This window comes from Hyla sarda, chromosome 11 (assembly GCF_029499605.1).
Source record: "Hyla sarda isolate aHylSar1 chromosome 11, aHylSar1.hap1, whole genome shotgun sequence".
NCBI classification, from domain to species: Eukaryota; Metazoa; Chordata; class Amphibia; order Anura; family Hylidae; genus Hyla; species Hyla sarda.
Window position 1 is genome coordinate 84,661,085 of NC_079199.1, and position 23,969 is coordinate 84,685,053.

At 44.3% G+C, this 23,969-nt stretch overlaps 1 protein-coding gene across 3 annotated transcripts in view; it reads left to right on the forward strand.

Moving 5' to 3' along the window:
- Positions 1 to 21,873, forward strand: part of SF3B4 (splicing factor 3b subunit 4) — a 36,084-nt gene extending 14,211 nt beyond the window's left edge. For 2 of the 3 annotated variants that reach the window (XM_056545269.1, XM_056545270.1), the window contains exons 2-6: positions 11,389 to 11,517; positions 15,901 to 16,437; positions 18,008 to 18,163; positions 19,264 to 19,398; positions 20,476 to 21,873. In XM_056545269.1, coding sequence (XP_056401244.1) covers positions 11,484 to 11,517; positions 15,901 to 16,437; positions 18,008 to 18,163; positions 19,264 to 19,398; positions 20,476 to 20,660 — 1,047 coding nt within the window. In that variant the 5' untranslated portion in view covers positions 11,389 to 11,483 and the 3' untranslated portion in view covers positions 20,661 to 21,873. Of the gene's footprint in view, positions 1 to 8,352; positions 8,456 to 11,388; positions 11,518 to 15,900; positions 16,438 to 18,007; positions 18,164 to 19,263; positions 19,399 to 20,475 lie in introns of those variants that run through there. The other variant, XM_056545268.1, reaches the window with a different exon arrangement.
- The last annotated feature ends 2,096 nt before the right edge of the window (positions 21,874 to 23,969 follow it).

The window sequence follows — 23,969 nt, forward strand, 5'->3', positions numbered from 1 at the left end:
ACTACACTACACTAACACTAACCTAAAATAAAAAGTAAAAAACACTACATATACACATACCCCTACACAGCCCCCCCTCCCCAAAAAATGAAAAACGTCTGGTACGCTACTGTTTCCAAAACGGAGCCTCCAGCTGTTGCAAAATAATAACTCCCAGTATTGCCGGACAGCCATTGACTGTCCAGGCATGCTGGGAGTTTTGCAACAGCTGGAGGCACCCTGTTTGGGAATCACTGGCGTAGAATACCCCTATGTCCACCCCTATGCAAATCCCTAATTCAGAAATGCGCATGGCGCTCTCTCACTTAGGAGCCCTGTCGTATTTCAGGGCAACAGTTTTGGGACACATATGAGGTATCGCCGTACTCGGGAGAAATTGCCTTACAAATTTTGGGGGGCTTTTTCTTCTTTAACCCCTTATGAAAAGGTGAAGTTGGGGTCTACACCAGCATGTTAGTGTAAAAAAATAATTTTTTTACACTGACATGCTGGTGTTGCCCTATACTTTTCATTTTCACAAGAGGTAAAAGGGAAAAAAGACCCTCTAAATTTGTAACGCAATTTCTCCTGAGTACGGAGATACCCCATATGTGGGCGCAAAGTGCTCTGGGGGCGCACAACAAGGCCCAGAAGGGAGAGTGCACCATGTACATTTGAGGCGATTTGCACAGGGGTGGCTGATTGTTACAGCAGTTCTGACAAACGCAAAACAATAAATATCCATATGTGACCCCATTTTGGAAACTACACCCCTCACGGAATGTAATAAGGGGTGCAGTGAGCATTTACACCCCACTGGTGTATGACAGATTTTTGGAACAGTGGTCTGTGAAAATGAAAAATAAAATTTTTGATTTGCACAGTCCACTGTTTCAAATATCTGTCAAACGCCAGTGGGGTGTAAATGCTCACTGCACCCCTTATTAAATTCCATGAGGGGTATAGTTTCCAAAATGGGGTCACATGTGGGGGGGGTCCACTGTTCTGGCACCATAGGGGCTTCCTAAATGGGACATGCCCCCCAAAAACCCTTTCAGAAAAACTCACTCTCCAAAATCCCATTGTCGCTCCTTCCCTTCTGAGCCCTCTACTGCGCCCGCCGAACACTTTACATACGCATATGAGGTATTTCCTTACTCGAGAGAAATTGGGTTACAAATTTTAGGGTGATTTCTCTCCTTTTACCCCTTGTAAAAATTCAAAAATTGGGTCTACAAGAAAATGCGAGTGTAAAAAATGAAGATTTAGAATTTTCTCCTTCACTTTGCTGCTATTCCTGTGAAACACCTAAAGGGTTAAAACACTTACTGAATGTCATTTTGAATACTTTGGGGGGTGCAGTTTTTATAATGGGTCATTTATGGGGTATTTCTAATATGAAGACCCTTAAAATCCACTTCCAACCTGAACTGGGCCCTGAAAAATTACGATTTTGAAAATCTTGAGAAAAATTGGAAAATTGCTGCAGAACTTTGAAGCCCTCTGGTGTCTTCCAAAAGTAAAAACTTGTCAATTTTTTTATGCAAACACAAAGTAGACATATTGTATATGTGAATCAATATGTAATTTATTTGGTATATCCATTTTCCTTTCAAGCAGAGACTTTCAAAGTTAGAAAAATGCTAAATTTTCAAAATTTTCATGAAATTTTTAGATTTTTTACCAAGAAAGGATACAAATATCAGTGAAATTTTACCAATAACATAAAGTAGAATATGTCACGAAAAAACTATCTCAGAATCAGAATGATAAGTAAAAGCATTCCAAAGTTATTAATGTTTAAAATGACAGTGGTCAGATTTTCAAAAAATGCCCAGGTCATGAAGGTGAAAATGGGCTGGGTCATGAAGGGGTTAAAGGGTTACTCCGGTGCTTACACATCTTATCCCCTATCCAAAGGATAGGGGATAAGATGCCTGATCGCGGGAGTCCCACAGCTGGGGATCCCCGGGATCATGCACGCGGCACCCCATTTATATTCAGTCCCCGGAGCCTGTTCGCTCCGGGACTGATTACGGTCGCCCGCAGGGCCCGCGGCGTGTGATGTCACGCCTCCGTGTGACGTCACGCTCCGCCCCTCAATGCAAGCCTACGGGAGGGGGCGTGCTAGCTATTACACCCCCTCCCGTAGGCTTGCATTGAGGGGTGGAGCGTCACGTCACACGGGGGCGGGGGTGTGACGTCACACGCCGCCGGCCCTGCGGTCGACCGTAATGAGACCCGGAGCGAACACGCTCCAGGGACTGAATACAAACGGGGTATCGCCTGCATGATCACGGGCGTCCCCAGCTGCGGGACTCCTGCGATCAGGCATCTTATCCCCTATCCTTTGGATAGGGGATAAGATGTGTAAGCACCGGAGTACCCCTTTAAAGGAGAACTATGGAAAAAATGAACTTATCCCCTATCCATGGGATAGGGGATAAATAGCTGATCACGGGGGTCCGACCGCTGAGGCCCCCCTGCTATCTCTGGGATGAGACTCAGCTCTCAATGAGGAGCGTGTGCTGCAGACGGCAATAGCCCCCTTATTTTCTATGGAAGTAGAAACCCAAGTACAGCACTTGGGCGTCATCGGCGATCTCATAGAAATGAATGTAGTGCATGCTGTCTACCTGGGGGACTCGACATACCTTCTTTCAGTATGATAAAGATGGTAGCCTATACCAACCCCCCCCCCTCCCCCCCCAGACTGCTGTCTCTTAGGCTGAGGCTGGGTCCACACTACGTTTTGTCCCATACGGGAGCGCATACGGCAGGGGGGAGCTAAAAGCTCGCGCTCCCGTATGTTACCGTATGCGCTCCCGTATGTCATTCATTTCAATGAGCCGACCGGAGTGAAACCTTCGGTCCGGTCGGCTCATTTTTGCGCCGTATGCGCTTTTACAACCGGACCTAAAACTGTGGTCAACCACGGTTTTAGGTCCGGTTGTAAAAGCGCATACGGCGCAAAAATGAGCCGACTGGACCGAACGTTTCACTCCGGTCGGCTCATTGAAGTGAATGGCATACGGGAGCGCATATGGTCACATACGGGAGCGCGAGGTTTTAGCTCCCTCCTGCCGTATGCGCTCCCGTATGGGACAAAACGTAGTGTGGACCCAGCCTAAGTCTCCACCTGGTTTTTTTTTCTGGCAGTTTTTGGATATCTGCCACTGCAGTTTTTGAGCCAAAGCCAGAAGTGTATTCAAAAGGAATAGCAGGAAAAAAGATGTGGAGAGGTGGAAATCCTGGCAAGGATTCCTTACCTTCCAATGGAAAGTCCGACTTCGGCAGGTAGCGCTTCACCGACGTGATGACATGAGAGTCTGGTGTAGGGTTAAGGTACTTTTTATTAATAGTCATAAAAAGTACAGAGCAGGTGCAGACAATGCATTTCAGAGGGGCTCCCTTCTTTGTCAGGTCATAGTTACAGTTTGTGAGTAATGCATCTTATATATTTATACACCATGTATACATGGCAGACTGATGAGAACATTAAAGGGGTACTGTTACACTTACGGAGGTAGTAGATCCGCTGTACCTGTGTGGATGATGGCTTGGGCCGTGTGAGGGAGCGGAGTCTAAGGTGCCGCCTGTTTTCACTTGAGCCCACCGCAAATCGGGATGTGCTTGCTGTGGCAGGCGGCACCCAGATCACTACCCCTGACATGACTCGTCCACACGCAACTCATAGTAAGGATAGCAGATGGTCAAGGCAGGCGGCACAGGTGCTTGGTCAGGAACATAGCAGGAGGTCAATAGGCACAGGAGCAAGGTCAGGTCACGGAACAGAAGGTCAGAACACTGGTAGGCAAAACAGGGAAACACATTCTCAATGGCACTAGGGCAAACAAAGATCTGGCACAGGGAAAGGGAAGTGCTGACTCTTAGAGTCAGCACGGGTGACCACAACTAAGGGTGTACAGGCCCTTTAAATCGCATAGCGCCGGTGCGCGCGCACCCTAAGGGACGGGGATGCGCACGCCGGCGATGCGCAGGCAGAGAGGAGCTGCAGACAGCGTGGGGTAAGGAGATGCCCGGGGCTCGCATGCGGGCACGTCCCGCACAGCGAGTCGCGGAGCCGCCGGTAACAGGAGGAGGGGGGTACGGCCAGAATTAACGACTGGATCGCTGCTCGTAACAGGTACTCCACTGCCCCAGGGTCCGGAACATTTAGTTTTGACGCTGGGTGCGGGGTTGGTGTTGTCATGGTCATGCCCCATGTGATGTCATGCCACACCCCCTCAATGCAAGTCTATGGGAGGGGGTGTGGTGGCCGTCCTCAGCGTAAATTCCTCTGTGGCGCATTTTTCACAGCGGAAATTCCGCTGCTGTATATTTGCTGCAGACAGAGGGAAACACAGTAAGTGTTTAAAAACAAATCTGCCCGTGTCAACACATATTTTGCTGCCTTTTGACTTCAGCGGGTAGGAAAATCATCAGTAAAACACACAATAAAATATGCACGTCAGCGGACCCTTATGCAGAATGATGGCTTGTATGGTGGTATTGTTCAGTCATGGCATGGCGATGTTATCTAGTCTTGGTATGGTGGTATTTTTCAATTCTGGTATGGAAGTGTTATCAAGTCATGATATGGCGGTGTTATCTAGGTAAATCAAGGAAAATCTCTGTATACAATTGGGGTACTGGGGCACCGTTCACGCTAATATAAATTCATATATGGGGTCAGTATCTTGTATAAATTCATATAACATATAACATGGTATAAATTCATATATGTGGTCAGTATATAATATAATTTCATATATGGGGTCAGTATGGTTGAGATTTATCAAAACCTGTGTAGAGGAAGAGTAGTGCAGTTGACCATAGCAACCAATCACATTGTGACAGGCCTCTTTAAAAATGAAAGAAACAAGCTGAAGAGCACCACTCTTCCTCTACACAGGTTTTGATGATAAATCAGTATATAGTATAAATTCATATATGGTGGTATGGTACGCTGCCGCGACAATCCGATCATCCAGCACGGCGGCCGGAGGTCCCCTCACCTGGCTCCGGCCGTCTCCTGGGGTCTTCTGCTTTGGTCTGAGATTGAACAGACCAGAGCAGAAGATCACCGATAACACTGATCAGTGCTATGTCCTATACATAGCACTGAACAGTATTAGCAATCAAATGATTGCTATGAATAGTCCCCTATGGGGACATAACAAGTGCTAAAAGAAAAGTTAAAAAAATTTTAAATAAAAAAGTTACAAAATTAGAAAAATCCCCTCCCCCAATAAAAAAAAGTAAAATGTCTGTTTTCCCATTTTACCCCCCAAAAAGCGTAAAAAAAACAATTAATACACATATTTGGTATCACCGTGTGCGTAAAAGTCTGAACTATTAAAATATATTGTTAATTATCCCGTACGGTGAATGGCATAAACGTAAAAAAATAAAAATAAAAATAAGTCCAAAATTGCTGCTTTTTTGTCACATTTTATTCCAAAAACTATTTATAAAAAATTTATAAAAAGTAAAACCTAAGCAAAAGTGGTATTTATAAAAACTACAGATCATGGCACAAAAAATGAGCCCTCATATCGCACCATATACGGAAAAATGAGAAAGTTATAGGTGGTCAAAATAGGGCAATTTCAAACATACTTATTTTGTTAAAATGGTTTGAGATTTTTTTTAAGCAGTACAATTATAGAAAAGCATATAACATGGGTATCATTTTAATCGTATTAACCAACAGAATAAAGAAAACATGTCATTTTTACCGGAAAGTGCACAGTGTGAAAACAAAACCTTCCAAAATTTGCTAAATTGCGATTTTCTTTTCCATTTTCCCACATAAATAATATTTGTTTGGTTGCGCCGTAGATTTTATGGTAAAATAAGTGATGTCATTACAAAGTACAATTGGTGACGCAAAAAACAAGCCCTCATATAGGGGATAAGATGTCTGTTCTCGGGGGTCCCGCCGCTGGGGACTCCCACAGTATTGCATGCGGCACCCACCTGTTTGTTGTCCAGAAGCGCTGGAGGGTCTCGGTCACGACCACGGGAACGGAAGTCAGTGACATCATGACTCCGCCCCCGTGTGACGTCACGCCCCGTCCCCTCAATGCAAGTCTATGGGACGGGGCGTGACGTCACACAGGGGCGGTGTCCTGACGTCACGGACTTCCGTTCCCGTAGTCGCGACTCAGACCCTCCAGCGCTTCCAGACAAAAAACAGGTGGGTGCCGCATGCAATACTGTGGGAGTCCCCAGCGGCGGGACCCCCGAGAACAGACATCTTATCCCCTATATGAGGGCTTGTTTTTTGCGTCACCAATTGTACTTTGTAATGACAAGATGTCTGTTCTCGGGGGTCCCGCCGCTGGGGACTCCCACAGTATTGCATGCGGCACCCACCTGTTTTTTGTCTGGAAGCGCTGGAGGGTCTGAGTCGCGACTACGGGAACGGAAGTCCGTGACGTCAGGACACCGCCCCTGTGTGACGTCACGCCCCGTCCCATAGACTTGCATTGAGGGGACGGGGCGTGACGTCACACGGGGGCGGAGTCATGATGTCACTGACTTCCGTTCCCGTGGTCGTGACCGAGACCCTCCAGCGCTTCTGGACAACAAACAGGTGGGTGCCGCATGCAATACTGCGGGGGTCCCCAGCGGCGGGACCCCCGATATCAGACATCTTATCCCCTATCCTTTGGATACCATTTGTCCAGAAAAAAATAAAATAAAAATTATATATATATATATATATATATATATTTTATCTGTTGTAAAGGTGAGGAGGTATATATTAACCCCTTAAGGACCAAGGACGTACCGGTACGTCCTTGGTCCTTAAGGGGTTAATATATACCTCCTCACCTTTACAACAGATAATATATATATATATATATATATATATATATATAATTTTTATTTTATTTTAAGGTCCTGCTCTCCTGATATAACGCGGGGTTACACAGTAACCCCGCGTCATATCACGGCGGGCCCGGCGTCATAGTGAAGCCGGGACCCGCCTCTAATAGCGCGCAGCGCCGATCGCGGCGCCGCGTGTATTAACCCTTTAGCCGCGCGCTCAGAGCTGAGCCGCGCGGCTAAAAGTGAAGGTTGCCGGCTAGCTCAGTCGGGCTAATTGCGGCATCCCGAACAGCTGACAGGACAGCGGGAGGGCCCCTACCTGCCTCCTCGCTGTCCGATCGCCGAATGACTGCTCAGTGCCTGAGATCCAGGCATGAGCAGTCATGTGGCAGAATCGTTGATCACTGGTTTCTTATGAGAAACCAGTGGTCAATGATAAAGATCAGTGTGTGCAGTGTTATAGGTCCCTATGGGATAACAATGATCAGTGTGTGCAGTGTTATAGGTCTCTATGGGACCTATAACACTGCAAAAAAAAAAGGGAAAAAAAAATTGAATAAAGATCATTTAACTCCTCCCCTATTAAAAGTTTGAATCACCCCCCTTTTCCAATTAAAAAAAAAACACAGTGTAAATAAAAATAAACATATATGGTATCACCGCGTGCGGAAATGTCCGAATCATAAAAATATATCATTAATTAAACCGCTCGGTCAATGGCGTGCGCGCAAAAAAATTCCAAAGTCCAAAATAGTGCATTTTTGGTCACTTTTTATATCATTTAAAAATGAATAAGTCCTATCAATGCTAAAATGGTACCGTTAAAAACTTTAGATCACGGCGCAAAAAATGAGCCCTCATACTGCCCCATACATGGAAAAATAAAAAGTTATAGGGGTCAGAAGATGACAATTTTAAACGTATTAATTTTCCTGCATGTAGTTATGATTTTTTCCAGAAGTGCGACAAAATCAAACCTATATAAGTAGGGTATCATTTTAATCGTATGGACCTACAGAATAAAGAGAAGGTGTCATTTTTACCGAAAAATGTACTACGTATAAACGGAAGCCCCCAACAGTTACAAAACTGCGTTTTTTTTTTCAATTTTGCCGCACAATGATTTTTTTTCCCGTTTCACCGTAGATTTTTGGGCAAAATGACTGACGTCATTACAAAGTAGAATTTGTGGCGCAAAAAATAAGCCATCATATGGATTTTTAGGTGCAAAATTGAAAGAGTTATGATTTTTTAAAGGCAAGGAGCAAAAAACGAAAATGCAAAAACGGAAAAAACCCCGGTCCTTAAAGGGTTAAAAAAAGAGGAAAAAAGCGGAAATAAAAATTTCGCCAGGTTGAGAAGGGGTTAAATAGCCTAGGCCCCGCCCCAAAACGGCCACTTTAATAAATCCCGCCCCTTTCGTGAACTCGGGAGATCCATCAGCTCCGATCTTCATGGGCTACGTGATTCATACGGGGCAAGGCAATGTCAATAAAGTTAATTTAAAATAAAAAAAATAAAAAAATAATGGTGTGGGGCGGAAGTGACGTGTCGGAAGTAGGGAGGAAAGCGCGAGTGTAGCCTTGTGGCGGCGGAGTGAAGATGGCGGCGGGTCCGATTTCGGAGCGGAACCAGGGTAAGGATGCCGGCCGTGTCTATCATGGGGCCGCACCGCTGTGGAGACTTCGTTACCGACCTCCTTATTCTTAGCCCGGGCAGGGGAAGGCGCTGAGGCAGTTCAAGAAATACCGGCCGCAGTTGGTTTATTAATGTAACTTGGCAACTACAAATCCCATAATGCCTCACTGTCCCTGTGCCCTCGATTTACACGAGCTGCAGCTGTCAGGGCATGCTGGGCTTTGTAGTCCTGACTATAGCCTCAGTCTGTACTTAGGGAGGTCCTTCTCCATGGTTTGTTGGTTGAGACTGTGAACCTCCAGATCAGTGGTCTCAAACTGTAGCCCTCCAGATGTTGCAAAACCAACTCCCAGCATGCCCGGACAGCCAATGCTGGGAGTTGAAGTTTTGCAACATCTGGAGGGCCACAGTTTGAGACCACTGCTCCAGATGCTGCAAAACTACAACTCCCAACATGCCCGGACAGCCAATGCCTTTCTGGGCATGTTGTGAGATGTAGTTTTTAAAAACTTGGTTACACAAACCCAAACGTGTAGTAGTAACACCTCAGCCCAGTGTTTCCCAACCAGTGTGCCTCCAGCTGTGGAGAAACTACAACTCCCAGCATGCCCGGACAGACTTTGGCTGTCTGGGCATGCAGGGAGTTGTAGTTTTGCCGCAGCTGGAGGCACCCTGGTTGGGAAACACTGGCTTAGCCACTCACAGGCCTGTGACATGAAATCCCAAAAACCTATAACTTGCTGCCAACATTTAAATAGGGTAAAATGTGGTGAAAGGTTCCTCTTAAATGGACCAATGTATAGGCAACCAGTGACATTGGTAAATAAAAAAAAATGTGTTTGTTTGTGAGATATAAGTGTGTGTGTGTGTGTATATGTGTATATATATATATATATATATATATATATATATATATATATACACACACAATCTATCTATCTATCTATGTATATACAAATATATATACACACACACGTTATGCATTTTAAAACAATTTACCAAAGTCACTGGTATTGCTGGGCGGTATACCGGTTCATACCGAATACCGACATTTTTGTCCTGGACGATATGAATTTTTCCCATACCGCAATACCGGTTGGGCCCCTCCCCCTCGGGAATGAATGAATTATCAGCCCAGCGCTGCGCTGTCCCCACATCGGGGAATTAATCATGTGACCCGCGAGCGCTGTTCTGCCCCCCCCCCCCCCCCAAATTATCATCCCAGCTCTGCGCTGTCCCCATCGTGTAAATACTCTCATGTCACCCGCAAGAGCTGCCCTCCTCGTCCTCCTGTTTGTTGCGGCCGCTGGAAATCTATACTGTACGCTGGATCCCTATGCTCGGGCTGCATAAGGTAAAGAAAATAAACTTTAACTCCCCTCCCCCCGTCGGCCTTACGCTCTTCCTTGGGTCGGGAACGTCGGACAGCCGTCAGCCTATCACCGGGCGTAGCGATGTTCCGCCTCGGCTGCTGATAGGCTGAGCCCACTGTCGTGTAAGGAGCAGAAGCAGTTCCATACAGTGGAACCACCATAAGTTACAAAAATACCGTGATACACACATTTGGTCATACCGCCCAGCCCTGGTCACTGACTATACATTGGTCCGTTTAAAGGGAACCTTTCACCAGATTTTACCCTATTTGAATGTTGGCAGCACGTTATATAGGATGAAATAAGTTTTTATTTTTTTTTATCAGGTCCTGATGTCTAGAGATGAGCGAATTTACAGTAAATTCGATTCGTCACGAACTTCTCGGCTCGGCAGTTGATGCCTTTTCCTGCATAAATTAGTTCAGCTTTCAGGTGCTCCGGTGGGCTGGAAAAGGTGGATACAGTCCTAGGAGACACTTTCCTAGGACTGTATCCACCTTTTCCAGCCCACCGGAAAGCTGAACTCATTTATGCAGGAAATGTCAGCAACCGCCGAGCTGAGACGTTCCAACGGCTGTCCGGGCATGCTGGGAGTTGTAGTTTTGCAACATCTGGAGTTCCGCAGGTTGAAGACCACTGCTATATAATGTGCTTTCAATAGTTATATAGGGTAAAATATGGTAACAGGTTCCTGCATATATATATGTATACCTTTTTTTTTTTTTTTTTTTTTTAGAAAAGTATATACTCAAAAATATATACCTGAAAAAATATACTGATTCAATGAATGCTCAAACAGATGCTGCTGTATGCCACATGGAAGAACCCATTTCCTATTGACTAACATTTTAAATTGTAACGAATAGAGATGAGCGAACTTACAGTAAATTCGATTCATCACGAACTTCTCAGCTCGGCAGTTGATGACTTTTCCTGCATAAATTAGTTCAGCTTTCCGGTGCTCCCGTGGGCTGGAAAAGGTGGAGACAGTCCTAGGAGACTCTTTCCTAGGACTGTATCCACCTTTTCCAGCCCACCGGAGCACCGGAAAGCTGAACTAATTTATGCAGGATAAGTCATCAACTGCCGAGCCGAGAAGTTTGTGACGAATCAAATTTACTGTAAGTTTGCTTATCTCTAGTAACGAACAGCAACATATATGCTTTCTGCTGTATACAATAGCTTAGTCATCTACACTTTTGAAATAGTAAAGTTAACTGTATAGATACAAATACCTATGAAATGTTGGCAAACGTAGATACATTTACAGACATTATTCAGGGTAGTGAAGCATCTGTTGTGCTGAATATGGCAGCACGAATATCTCCTGCCCTATTGATCACTTTTGCCCACACGCACTATGTAACAGACCCTCAGCTGTGGTAGTGGAATGAGGTGTGGAGGGGTTTTCATGTTTTGGATGCAAATGGTAAATTGATGATCTTGTAGACTCCGGCTGTTGTATTACATGGACGGCCAGGAGTGACATCAGGGGACTGCATTCTGATAAGACAAAAAGCAAGAAAAAAACCAATGTCCTCTAATTGTTTGTTTGTAGATGCCACGGTATATGTCGGAGGTCTGGATGAGAAAGTCAGTGAGCCGCTGCTATGGGAGCTCTTCTTGCAAGCAGGACCCGTGGTGAACACACACATGCCCAAAGACAGGGTCACAGGACAACACCAGGGTAAGGAGATGACTGCCATGACCGATATTTTATCATTTTCAAGATTTGATGTAGGTTAAAGGGGTTCTCCGGTGCTTAGACATCTTGTCCCCTATCCAAAGGATAGAGGATAAGATGCCTGATCGGGGGAGTCCTGCCGCTGGGAACCCCCGTGATCTTGCACACGGCACCCCGTTTGTAATCAGTCCCCGGAGCGTGTTCGTTCCGCAACTGATTACCGGCGACTACAGGGCGGGCGGTGTGTGATGTCACGCCCCTGTGTGATGTCCTGCTCCGCTCCTCAATGCAAGCCTACGGGAGGGGTACCGCGTGCAAGATCACAGGGGTCCCCAGCGGCGGGACTCCCGCGATCAGGCATCTTATCCCCTATCCTTTGGGTATTCCAGGAATTTTTTTAACTATGCTACAGGGGCTGTAAAGTTAGTGTAGTTCATAATATAGTGTCTGTACCTGTGTGTGACGGTTTTCTCACAATTCTTCTGTGATTTTCACCCCAATATTTATTTTTTACAGCATACAAAATGACTGTCTAGGATTTTTCCCAGGTTGCAATGCGGCCGAGACCTGACTCACAAGTCAGCTGATGACAGGGAGCCTGTCTGCTTCAATGGGTGGAGGGATCAGTCTGCAACTAATGCAACAGCTGTAGGCACCCTGATTGAAAACCACAGGTCTTTTGAATGGATGCAGCTCATTTATGTTTCATTGGGTGGGGTGGCTGATGTAAGGGAGGGAGGAAATGGAATTGTGGGATTTGTAGTCAAAAAAAGAAAAGTCAAACAGGAAATACCAGTTCACAAAAAGCTAGCCACAACATAGCCATTTAGCCCCAGGACAAGCACAGATCCTTCCTAAGCATGTCCATTACTGTCTGCCAGGTACGTACTAAAATCACCTTATGGTGGAGAACCCCTTTAATGGCACCATTTCTATTTGTAGGTGCTGAAAACGCTACATATCAAATACTTATCTCAGATAAGAGTTACATACAGTCTGGACTCCAGGCTGCTACATTTTTACCTACATCAGTATCTGTGAATACCAAAAATGTTCACCTTGCCTAAAAATGAAAAAAAAAAAAATTAATAAGTCCCATCTACAGCAAAATGGTACCCATTAAAACTACAGACCACTGCAAAAACGAGCACTAACACAGATCAGTAGATGGAAAAATAGTTATAGGGGCAAAGATGACTTTTAAAAGTAATAAAACATAAAAACTATATACATTTGGTATCGCTATAATCCTACAGACCCACATAATAAAGTTGCCGTCAGATTTACTGCAAGGGGAGTAGTGAAAATATTTTAAATTTTATTTCCAAATTTTTTTTATTTATTTTTTCTCCTCCCATTATCTTTTTAGGCTCGGTTCATACTCCAGCTGGAGACTCAGTTGGTAGTTGGACTGTGAGGACATTACCATGCCTATAGACAGCAATGTTTAAATTCCGTAGTGCACTGTGCAGCACAATCCCATTGACAGCAATGGGACTCTGCTGCATCAGAATTAATGAGTGGAATTAAAAGCGTAATTCCACTCTGAAATTCCGTAGTGTGAACCCAGCCTTACTGTAAAGTACATTTGATACTGCAGAATAGGGATCGACCGATTATCGGTATGGCCGATAATCACGATTTTGGGCATTATCGGTATCGGCAGTTACCTTGCCGATAATGCCCCGCACCGCGACCGCCACCCCCTGACCTGCCGCACCGCACCCCCGACCCACCGCACCGCGTCTCACCCCCCACCGTGATGCTGGGCGGTATACCTGTATGGATTTTTGCCCATACCGCTATACCGGTCGGGCCCCTCCCCCACCCTCCGAGTCAATAAAAAAATTAAACTTACCCGTAATAGGGGTGGTCCGGCCATCCATTCTTCCTTCCTGTAGTGTCCGGGGGCGTTCCGGGTGAAGAGTGAACCGGTCCGGGCTGTCCTTCTCCGGCGGTCATCTTCTCCACTCCGGGCAGGCTCCGGCCTAGTACACTGCATAGACGCCGCTACGCCGTGACGTCAGGTGCGTCGCTGCGCACGGGCGTCACTGCGCAGCGGCGTCTATGCAGCGTACTAGGCCGGAGCCTGCCCGGAGTGGAGAAGATGACCGCCAGAGAAGGACAGCCAACGCAAAAGCCACTGCAGATCATTGATTTAAAGCACCCACTTTAAATCAATGATCTGCAGCGGTGTCACAGGGGGTTAAATAGCCGATAACTTATACCGGAATATCGGTATAAGTTATCGGCTTTCGGCCCTAACCTCCACCGATTATCGGTATCGGCCCTAAAAAAACGATATCGGTCTATCCCTACTGCAGAAAACTCTTCTAAGGCACGGTGCTTGGAAAATAGAGAGAGGCCTCTTAGAAGATGGGGAGAAAAAAAAATTGGTTGTGTTCTTAAAGGGGTTCTCCGCTGCTCAGCATTTGGAACAAACGGTTCCGAACACTGGAGCCAGCACCGGGAGCTTGTGACGTCATAGCCCTGCCCCCTCATGACGTCACGCCCTGCCCCCTCAATGCAAGCCTATGGGAGGGGGCTGTCACGAGCACGAGCTGCCGGCTCCAGAGTTGTGAACAGTTGGTTCCAAACGCTGAGCAGCGGAGTTCCCTTTTAAGGGGTCAAATCCATGCAGTTTAAACAGTGCAATCAATAGAAGGTAATTTGTGGGCTGGTTCCTCGTGGATATTGGTGCTAAAAGCAGTATTGATATTGTGGTGTATGTACATACCCTTACAGGCAGGACGCAGGGCTGATAACTGTAGGTAAATGTTACAGACTACTGTAAAGTATCACATAGGGCTGGGCGGTATACCGGTTCATACCGAATACCGAAATTTTTGTGCAGCACCATATGAATTTTAACCCATACTGCAATACCGGTTTGGTCCCATCAGGGTACTACTCACATGTCACCCGCACGCGCTGCCCTCCTCGTCCTGTTTGTTGCGGCCGCTGACACTCTATACCAGTGGTCTCCAACCTGCGGACCTCCAGATGTTGCAAAACTACAACTCCCAGCATGCCCGGACAGCCGTTGGCTGTCCGGGCATGCTGGGAGTTGTAGTTTTACAGCATCCGGAGGTCCGCAGGTTGGAGACCCCTGCTCTATACTGTACACTATGCCCGGGCTGCAAAAAATAAAAACTTTAAAGGGTTTATCCAGGAAAAAACGTTATCTCTCAATCATCTGGCTCCAGAAAGTTAAACAGATTAGTAAATGACTATTACAAAAATCTTAATCCTTTCAGTACTTATGAGCGGATGAAGTTGAGTTGTTTTCTGTCTAAGTGCTCTCTGATGACACCTGTCTCGGGAACCGCCCGAATTAGGAGCAAATCCCCATAGCAAACCTCTTCTACTCTGTTCAGTTCCCGAGACAAGCAGAGATGTCAGCAGAGAGCACTGTTGCCAGACAGAAAACAACAACTCAACTTCAGCAGCTGATAATTATTGAAAGGATTAAGATTTTTTAATAGAAGTAATTTACAAATCTATTTAACTTTTTGGAGCCAGTTGATATATAAGAAAAGTTTTTTTTTCCTGTAATACCCGTTTAATTCACCTTCCGTTGGTCCGGTACCGGCCTCACTTGTTTCCTGGGGATGTGAACGTCGGACAGCCGTCAGCCTATCACCGGCCGCACAGCGATGTTCCCCCTCGGCCGGTGATAGGTTGAGCCCACTGTCATGTAAGGAGCTGGCTTTTTACTTGACAGTGGGCTCAGCCTATCACCGGCCGAGGCGGAACATCGCTGCGGCCGGTGATAGGCTGACAGCTGTCCGACGTTCCCGTCCCCAGCGCAAGGTTGACGTAGGTGCGTTAAAGTTTATTTAGTTTACCTTTTGCAGCATAGGGATACCGCACAGTATAGAGTGTCAGCACCGGCGGCCGCAACAAACAGGATGAGGAGGGCAGCGCATGCGGGTGACACGTGAGTATTTACCCCGATGGGGATGTGGGCTGATAATTAATATGGGATTGTGGGGGGGGGGGGGGGCGCTAGAAAATACCGTTATAAACCGTGGAACTGCCAAAAGTTTAAAAAATACCATGATACACACATTTGGTCATACCGCCCAGCCCTAGTATCACACCAGTTTTTCTGTACAAGCTTGGAGTCGCTCCCTCAGACATGTTATAGGGTTACCCTGACCCATAGTGTGACCTGAAGTCCGCCATGCTTGGTTTACTAACCGGAATCTAATTTATGACCTGTTGCTATAAATGAGAGCTGTGGCTCCAGTGATTTGTATGATTCATGGAGTTCCCAGAGTTCTCCGATCAGTTATATCCTAGTAATATGACATTATGGGAAATCCTGTAATGTTGCGTTAATGTGTGACGTGCTGTAACGTTGATTTGCTGTTTCCTCTTTAGGCTATGGCTTTGTGGAGTTTCTTAGTGAAGAAGATGCAGACTACGCCATAAAAATTATGAACATGATCAAACTGTATGGCAAGCCCATCCGAGTTAACAAAGCGTCAGCGCACAATAAAAACTTAGATGTTGGGGCAAACATATTCATTGGTAACCTGGACCCTGAGATTGATGAAAAGCTTCTATACGACACATTTAGTGCTTTTGGGGTTATCCTACAAACCCCCAAGATCATGCGAGATCCAGACACTGGGAACTCTAAAGGTTATGCTTTCATCAACTTTGCCAGCTTCGATGCTTCTGATGCTGCCATCGAGGCCATGAACGGACAGTATTTATGTAACCGGCCAATCACAGTCTCCTATGCCTTCAAGAAAGACTCAAAGGGTGAGAGGCATGGGTCAGCGGCGGAAAGGCTACTGGCTGCCCAGAACCCACTGTCACAAGCTGACAGGCCTCACCAGCTTTTCGCAGATGCTCCTCCACCTCCTTCTGTCCCTGCTGTCATCACTTCTCTGACTAACGCTGTTGCAGCAGGTAAGTGATTATCCATTGTCATGGCAACAAGGTGAAAGACTAAAATGGGCCGAATACAGGTGATTCATTGTGTTCTACACCCAGTGGCATTGGGTCTACAACAGGCAAACCTCTAGTCCCCTGCAGCTGCTTAGCTCTAGTCCCCTGCAGCTGCTTAGCTCTAGTCCCCTGCAGCTGCTTAGCTCTAGTCCCCTGCAGCTGCTTAGCTCTAGTCCCCTGCAGCTGCTTAGCTCTAGTCCCCTGCAGCTGCTTCTTCCGATTCTGTGATCTCTGGTCCACCCTCTTAACCAATAACTGGCTGAGATGGGACAGAGATTGGCTGAGCTGGCACAGTCTGTACATATCATTCGTCTCAAAAGCAGGAAGACAACGGGGCATAATGAGCTATGGGGGATAAGGGGTAACAAAGTTGATATTTTTTTATTTTTTTTTTGCATCATGGTATAAAACAAGTTTTTTTTTTTTTTACATTTATCTGTAGTGCTGCCTATATCTACTGTATCTACAGAGGAACCAGGGCACTGAGGCTCTATTGTGCTTGCACCATACTTTTTTCTTTTTGTCTGGATGTGCTGCTTCATATTGGACGTGTGTGTGTGTGTGTGTGTGTGTATATATATATATATGTATGTATGTATGTGTGTATGTATGTATATACACAATTAACACTTTTTTTTATTTTTTATTTTTTTTTATCGAGGAAATACCCCTTTAAGAATTAGATCCCAGTATCATGCTTAGGCTTGGCTCACACTACATTTTGACCATACGGTCACCGGATAGTGACTCCGGTCGGCTCATTTTTGGTTTTCTGACCGGACCTAAAACCGTGGTATACCGTGGTTTTAGGTCCGGGTTTCCCCAGCCGGATCCAATGACCGTATGCTCAAAACGTAGTGTGAACCCGGCCTTATGCTTCATTTACACCCAGAGCATCAGCAGATAGACTGTGTTTTGTGGCAAGTAGGGGTCTTGCCCTCTCTTCTTCTGCCTGTATTTTTGGAAGAGGTCAAAACAAAATTGCAGTAGAATTTGGACTTCTATATGGAGCAAATATCGCACTCAGCGAATGCAAGTATGATGGACGTTCATATTCTGTCCGCTCTGTGAGGATGAGGATCTCTACACAAGACTTCTGCTTAGAGAGATCATTAGAGTGCATTTGTTCTTCTCAGTTTCTCCCTGTTTGGGAATCGGGATGGTCTCGGTTTGCACATAGCTCTATAATGGACAGAGAACTCTGTAGACTAGCCAGCATCTTAAAGGGGTACTCCGCTGCTCATCATTTGGAACAAACTGTTCCGAGTGCTGGAGCTGGCGCCGGGAGCTCGTGATGTCATAGCCCCGCCCCCTCATGATATCAGGCTCTGCCCCTAAATGCAAGTCTATGGGAGGGGCGTGACGTCATGAGGGGGGGGGGGGGGCTATGACATCACGAGCTCCCGGCTCCAGTGTTCGTAACAGTTTGTTCATAACACTGAACAGCGGAGTACCCCTTAAACGTTGCACCTTGTCATTGTGACCTTCTTATGATTACTTATAACTCAGTTGTTTTTTTTTCTTTTTTCAGGCATGCCCGCATTTCCCCCAGTTCCTCCACCTGGAGCAATGCCGCCCGGAATCCCCCCTTCAATGCCCCCACCACCAATGTCTCCAGTAACTGGTGCTGGTCAAGGTGGTCATCCGCAGGTGCCATTACCTTTCCAGTCTGGAGGTTTGCACCCTGGTGAGTAGAATAAGTGAAATACTATACATCTCTAGAATTGTGTGTTTGATAAAGGGATCCCTTTGGTCTTGATGTACATGAGGTTGTTCTTGGGCAGATTCTCTTCCCCCATTAAGAAGCCAAACTTCTGCTGTAATTCCACCAAAAACTAGCTTACATGACCGACTCATTCGGTGTGGGTTTTAATCACTTTTGTGCCTTGCTCAGCAAAGGGTCATGGCTTAGAGAGGCTGCGTGGAGGAGAATGGAATCTGGGGCTAGGCATCAGTTTTATTTATTTTATTATTTTTTAAAGTTTTCAACACGCCCCAGCAATATATTACGGGGGAAATGGTCATAAAATGGGGGAGATTTTGCCATTTGTTGTCGTTATCGCAATATTTACCACCATATTTGCAATATATTTTTGTAATAAGCCTAAAATCAATGGAAGATTTTTATTTTTTTATTTTTTTTTAAATAAAGTCAATTGTGAGGTTTTTGACGTTGAAATCATTGCGGATTGTACATTGAAGGGGAACTCCGGTGGAAAACATTTATTTTTATTTTTAAATGAACTGATGTCAAAAAGTTAAACAGGTTTGTAAATTAATTCTATAAAAAAAAAAAAAAAAAAAAAAAATCTTAATCCTTCCAGTACTTATTGGCTACTGAATACTACAGAGGAAATTCTTTTCTTTTTGTCCACATTGCTTTCTGCCGACACCTCTGTCCATTTTAGGAACTGTCCAGAGCAGGATAGGTTTGCCATCGGAATTTCCTCCTGCTCTGGACAGTTCATGACCTGTACAGAGGTGTCAGCAGAGAGCACCGTGGACAGAAAAGAAATCCAAAAAGAAAAGAACTTCCTCTGTAGTATTCAGCAGCTAATAAGTACTGGAAGTATTAAGATTTTTTTTTTTTTTTTTTCATAGAAGTAATTTACAAACTGTTTAATTTTCTGGCATCAGTTGATTTAAAAAAGTTTTTTCCACCAGAGTACCCCTTTAAAAGCTACAGTGGTTAGTTTAATGTTTGATGCACTTTTAACCTGTCTAGACTAAGGCTGCACAATCTAAGAATTCAACAGTATTAGTAATTTTGGGCTATTGTGTTCTCAGGTTTGCAGATGCAAGTTCCACATCACGCCTTAGGACCTTCACCGAGTCAAATGGGAGCACGCCCACACGGCATGGGCCAGCCAGGCCCTCCTCCTATGGGCATGCCACCAAGAGGTCCACCTTTTGGAGCAATGGGTAAGTTACATTTTGCCATTTGAAGAAAAAAAAAATTTGATTTGGGGGAATGGGGTCTTATCTTGGATCCTTGTAAACTTTGATAGATTGTACCTCTTTTTATAAGAGACTTCTCAGTTTTGTGAAGTAGATGAGAATTGTTTTACAAAAAAAACACCTTGTCAGGAGGACAAGAGAGGGTCTAAGGTGGTGTTTCCCAACCAAGGTGCCCCCAGCTGTTGCAAAACTATAACTTCCAGCATGCGAACAGTTGTCCAAGCATGCTGGGAGTTGTAGTTTTGCAACAGCTGGAGGCATACTGGTTGGGAAACACTGGTCTGAGGATACAGTCCCACGTAGCGCTTATGCAGCATATTACCCGATGCCATTCTCTATGGCAGGACCCCCCATTAAAGGCGTTCTCCAGTGGAAAACAATTTATTTTAAATCAACTGGTGCCAGAAAGTTAAACAGATTTGTAAATTACTTCTATTCAAAAATCTTAATCCTCCCAGTACTTATCAGCAGCTGTATACCCACAGAGAAAGTTATTTTCTTTTTGAATTTCTTTTCTGTCTGACCACAGTGCTCTCTGCTGACACCTCTGTCCATTTTAGGAACTGTCCAGAGCAGGAGAGGTTTGCTATTGGGATTTGCTCCTTCTCTGGACAGTTCATGAACTTTTCTGTGTTATACAGCCGCTGATAAGTACTGGAAGGATTAAGATTTTTTTTTTTAATATAAGTCATTTGAAAATCTGTTTCACTTTCTGACACCAGTTGATTTAAAATAGATTATTTTCCACCAGAATACCCCTTTAATTCCCTTAGAACATTAGAAGATTTTGGCTACAAAAGAAAAGTCTATTACATAAACCAGACATATATATTTTTTGTGTTGACCTTTCTAATAGTCATATACCTAATATACATGCTTTTTCCTATGTTTGTTGTGTGTGTGTGTGTGTATGTGTGTATATATATATATATATATATATATAATATTTTATCTATCCCTATCCCCCCCTATCCCCCAGTATTTTTCTAACATGATGTAAACAGAGACTTAATATATTTGTTTTTGGCTCTTTTGCTATAGGACACCCGGCAATGCCTCCTGGTATGCGACCACCTCCTTTAATGCCACCACACGGGTACAATGGACCACCCAGACCTCCGCTCTATGGTTATCAGAGAGGTCCTCTCCCACCACCTCGCCCTGCTCCCCCACGCCCACCAGCACCCCGCCCTCCTGCACCCATGAGGCTACCGATGACACAGTAATCAGGAAATCTGGACTACAACCACACTGTAACATTACAGGACTTCACTGCAGTCAGGCCATAGAACTGCACTTTTCTTCTTTGTCACTCTAGAAACCTGTTGTGTGTTTGTATGGTTTATAGAATGTTGACATCTATGGACTCCTGTAATGGTTGTCCCAGAATTATAACTTACCACCTATCTGCAGGATAAGTGAGAACTGTCTGATTGCTGTGACTCTTACTGATCATGAGAACGAGGGTCCTGTGCCCTACCATTTGAATGGCGCAGTGGTCGAGCATGTGACCCATTCAACTCTATGGGACTGACAGAGATGGCTGCACTCTACTTCTCTCTTGCAGTCCCCTAGTCTTTGGATCAGCAGCATGCATGCTTAAAGGGGTATTCCGGTGGAAACACTTTTTTTTTTTTTTTTTTTTTTTATCTGGTGCCAGAAAGTTACAGATTTGTAAATTACTTCTATTAAAAAACCTTAATCCTTCCAGTACTTATTAGCGTCTGTATACTAAAGTTTTTTTTTTCTTTTTGAATTTCCTTTCTGTCTGACCACAGTGCTCTCTGCTGACACCTCTGTCAATGTCAGGAACTGTCCAGGGCAGGAGAAAATCCCCATGGCAAACCTCTCCTGCTCTGGACAGTTCCTTAAATGGACAGAGGTGACAGCAGAGAGCACTGTGGTCGTGACAGAAAATAAATCCAAAAAAGGAACAAACTTCCTTTGTAGTAAACAGCAGCTAAGTACTGGAAGGATTAAGACATTTTAATAGAAGTAATTCACAAATCTGTTTAACTTTCTGGCACCAGTTGATTTAAAAAATAAATAAATAAAATTTCCACCGGAGTCCCCCTTTAACCTCCTCTATTCAGATGGGGGGGGGGGGGGGGTGCAAATGAAGAACTGGGAGTCGCAGAGATGGACCCCAGCAGTCAGACACTTATCATCTATCCTGTGTATAGGTGATAAAGGGATTTCTACAGGATCATATCGTAAGTCTCTTAGGGGTGACTGGTGGTTCCCACGATATTGTCAATACCAACACATTCCACCTGTGGGAACGCATGTGAAGCCGATGTTAAATTACTTATTCTCCATCTTGATAAGTTAACCCAGACATATGCTGTATAAGGCTGTGAAACACTTTTTTTTTTTATTTGATGTTTTTGGTAACGCTTCTTTGTAAATGGTAGATTGTAATAAAATTACCAAAACCTCTTTTGTTTTACATAATGAATCATTCCTCTTTAGGGTTGTATGAGATTAGAATAAAAGCACTGAAACCCGGCTATGTGACACACAGGCGATGTCTGGTATTGTAGCTCAGCCCCATTTAAGTGAATTATAAAGAGCCTTTGTGCCTAATTTCCTACCCCCCCCCCCCCAGAGGCAGAGGTGAGATTGGCAGAATTTCTTCTACTTGTCCATGCAAAAACTGTGGCACACAAGTCATTTTAAAGCAGAATTTACACATGAAAATTCTTACTGGAATGAAAGGTTCCATTAAAGGGGTTAGTAAGTACCTGGCAGACAGTAATGGACATGTTAGGAAGGATCTGCGCTTGTCTTGGGGCTCAATGGCGATGTTGTGTGATTACCATAACACTGTGGCTAGCTTTTTGTGAACTGGTATTTCCTGTTTGACTTTTTTGCCTACAAATCCCATGATTCCATTTTCCTCCCACACATCAGCCACCCCACCCCATTGAAACATAAATGAGCTGCATCCATTCAAAAGACCTGTGGTTTTCAATCAGGGTGCCTACAGCTGTAGCATTAGTTGCAGATTGATCTCTCTCCCACCAAGTGATCGCTCCACCCATTGAAGCAGACAGGCTCCCTGTCATCAGCTGACTAGTGAGTCAGGTCTCGGCCGCATTGCAAGCTGGGAAAAATCTGAGACAACAGTAATTTTGTATGCTGTTAAAAATAAATATTGGGCTGAAAATCATAGGAATTTTGAGAAAACAATCAGACACAGGTACAGACACTATATTATGAACTACACTAACTGTACAGCCCCTGTAGCATAGTCAAATAAAAAATTCCTGGAATACCCCTTTAATGTCAATTGAGCGTCCTGACGAGAAGTATATTCTGATTCAAGAATTGTCAATTCTTGAAGGGAAAAATACTTCTTGTGTAAACATAGCATGAAAGCATTATGGTCATTAGGAACAACTTTTTTCATTTTATGCTTCCATAAACACAAAGCAATATACTTTTATTTAAAAAAAAAATTGGATTGCTAAAGATGTGAAAAAAATGCGTCTGTCTCTTTAATTTTGCAAACAAACCCTGTTACAGTTGCCTATATCAACCAATCAGCTTGCTTCTTTCATTCTTCCCAGGCCTCTTTAAAAATTAAAGAAGCAATCTGATTGCTATGTGCAACTGCCCTACTCACAGGTTTTGATAATTCTTCTTTTTTTTTTATTTTTTTGAGGGGAGGAGTTGTGGTTATCTCCCTGCTGTGCCTCAGTGCAGTATATAATCCAGCTTTCACCAGTATGAGCTGAACACCTGAAAAGACTGCAAGCTCTCTGGCTCTCACAGAAGAGGAGCATTTCCATGCACACTGACAAGCAATGTAAGGTGCTAAATATTAAGAATTAATTTCTTGTGTAGGTGCACCATATAGGTTCACATGGCTGTATTAAAGTTATAAAAAGCATGCACTTTAGACATAAAGCTTTGCAAATGTAAATGGAGATTTATCAAGCACTGTAGATTGTTTTTGCATAAAAGTCGCATGTACTTGCGCACGTGCGACTTTTCTATACATACTGCGACTTTTTGCTTATTGCAAAGCACATTTCTGAAATCTGCTCACGTAGTAATTTGTTTTTACTTTGCAGTTGTCATGTATTTATCAAATGCGATAGTCTCTATTTATGAAGAAAAAAAGTTGCATCTCCATTTAAGTCGCATATGTATTCCAGGTCCAACCTGGCTTACAGAAAGTGCATATGTCCGCAGAAAAGGACATTAACCCCCACTTTAACAACTGTTCTTGTTCTGCATCATGAAACAAAGCTACTACAATAATGTTAATTACGGTAGTTATATAATTTTTTCTATAATTTATTTTAAGGTTGAAATTACACACTGCACACCTTATTAATTTTAGGACACGTACATGCTGATGTACCCACTATATTTTGAAATTAATGTTGTGTTAAAATAGAATAAGGCACAAAATAATTGTGTATGAATTTTTAGACTACATAAATAATCCATATGTGGCACTAACATTTTTCCTTAAAAAAAAAAAAAAAAAAAAAAACCTCCATAGTAATAAAGCTTTCTGGGGT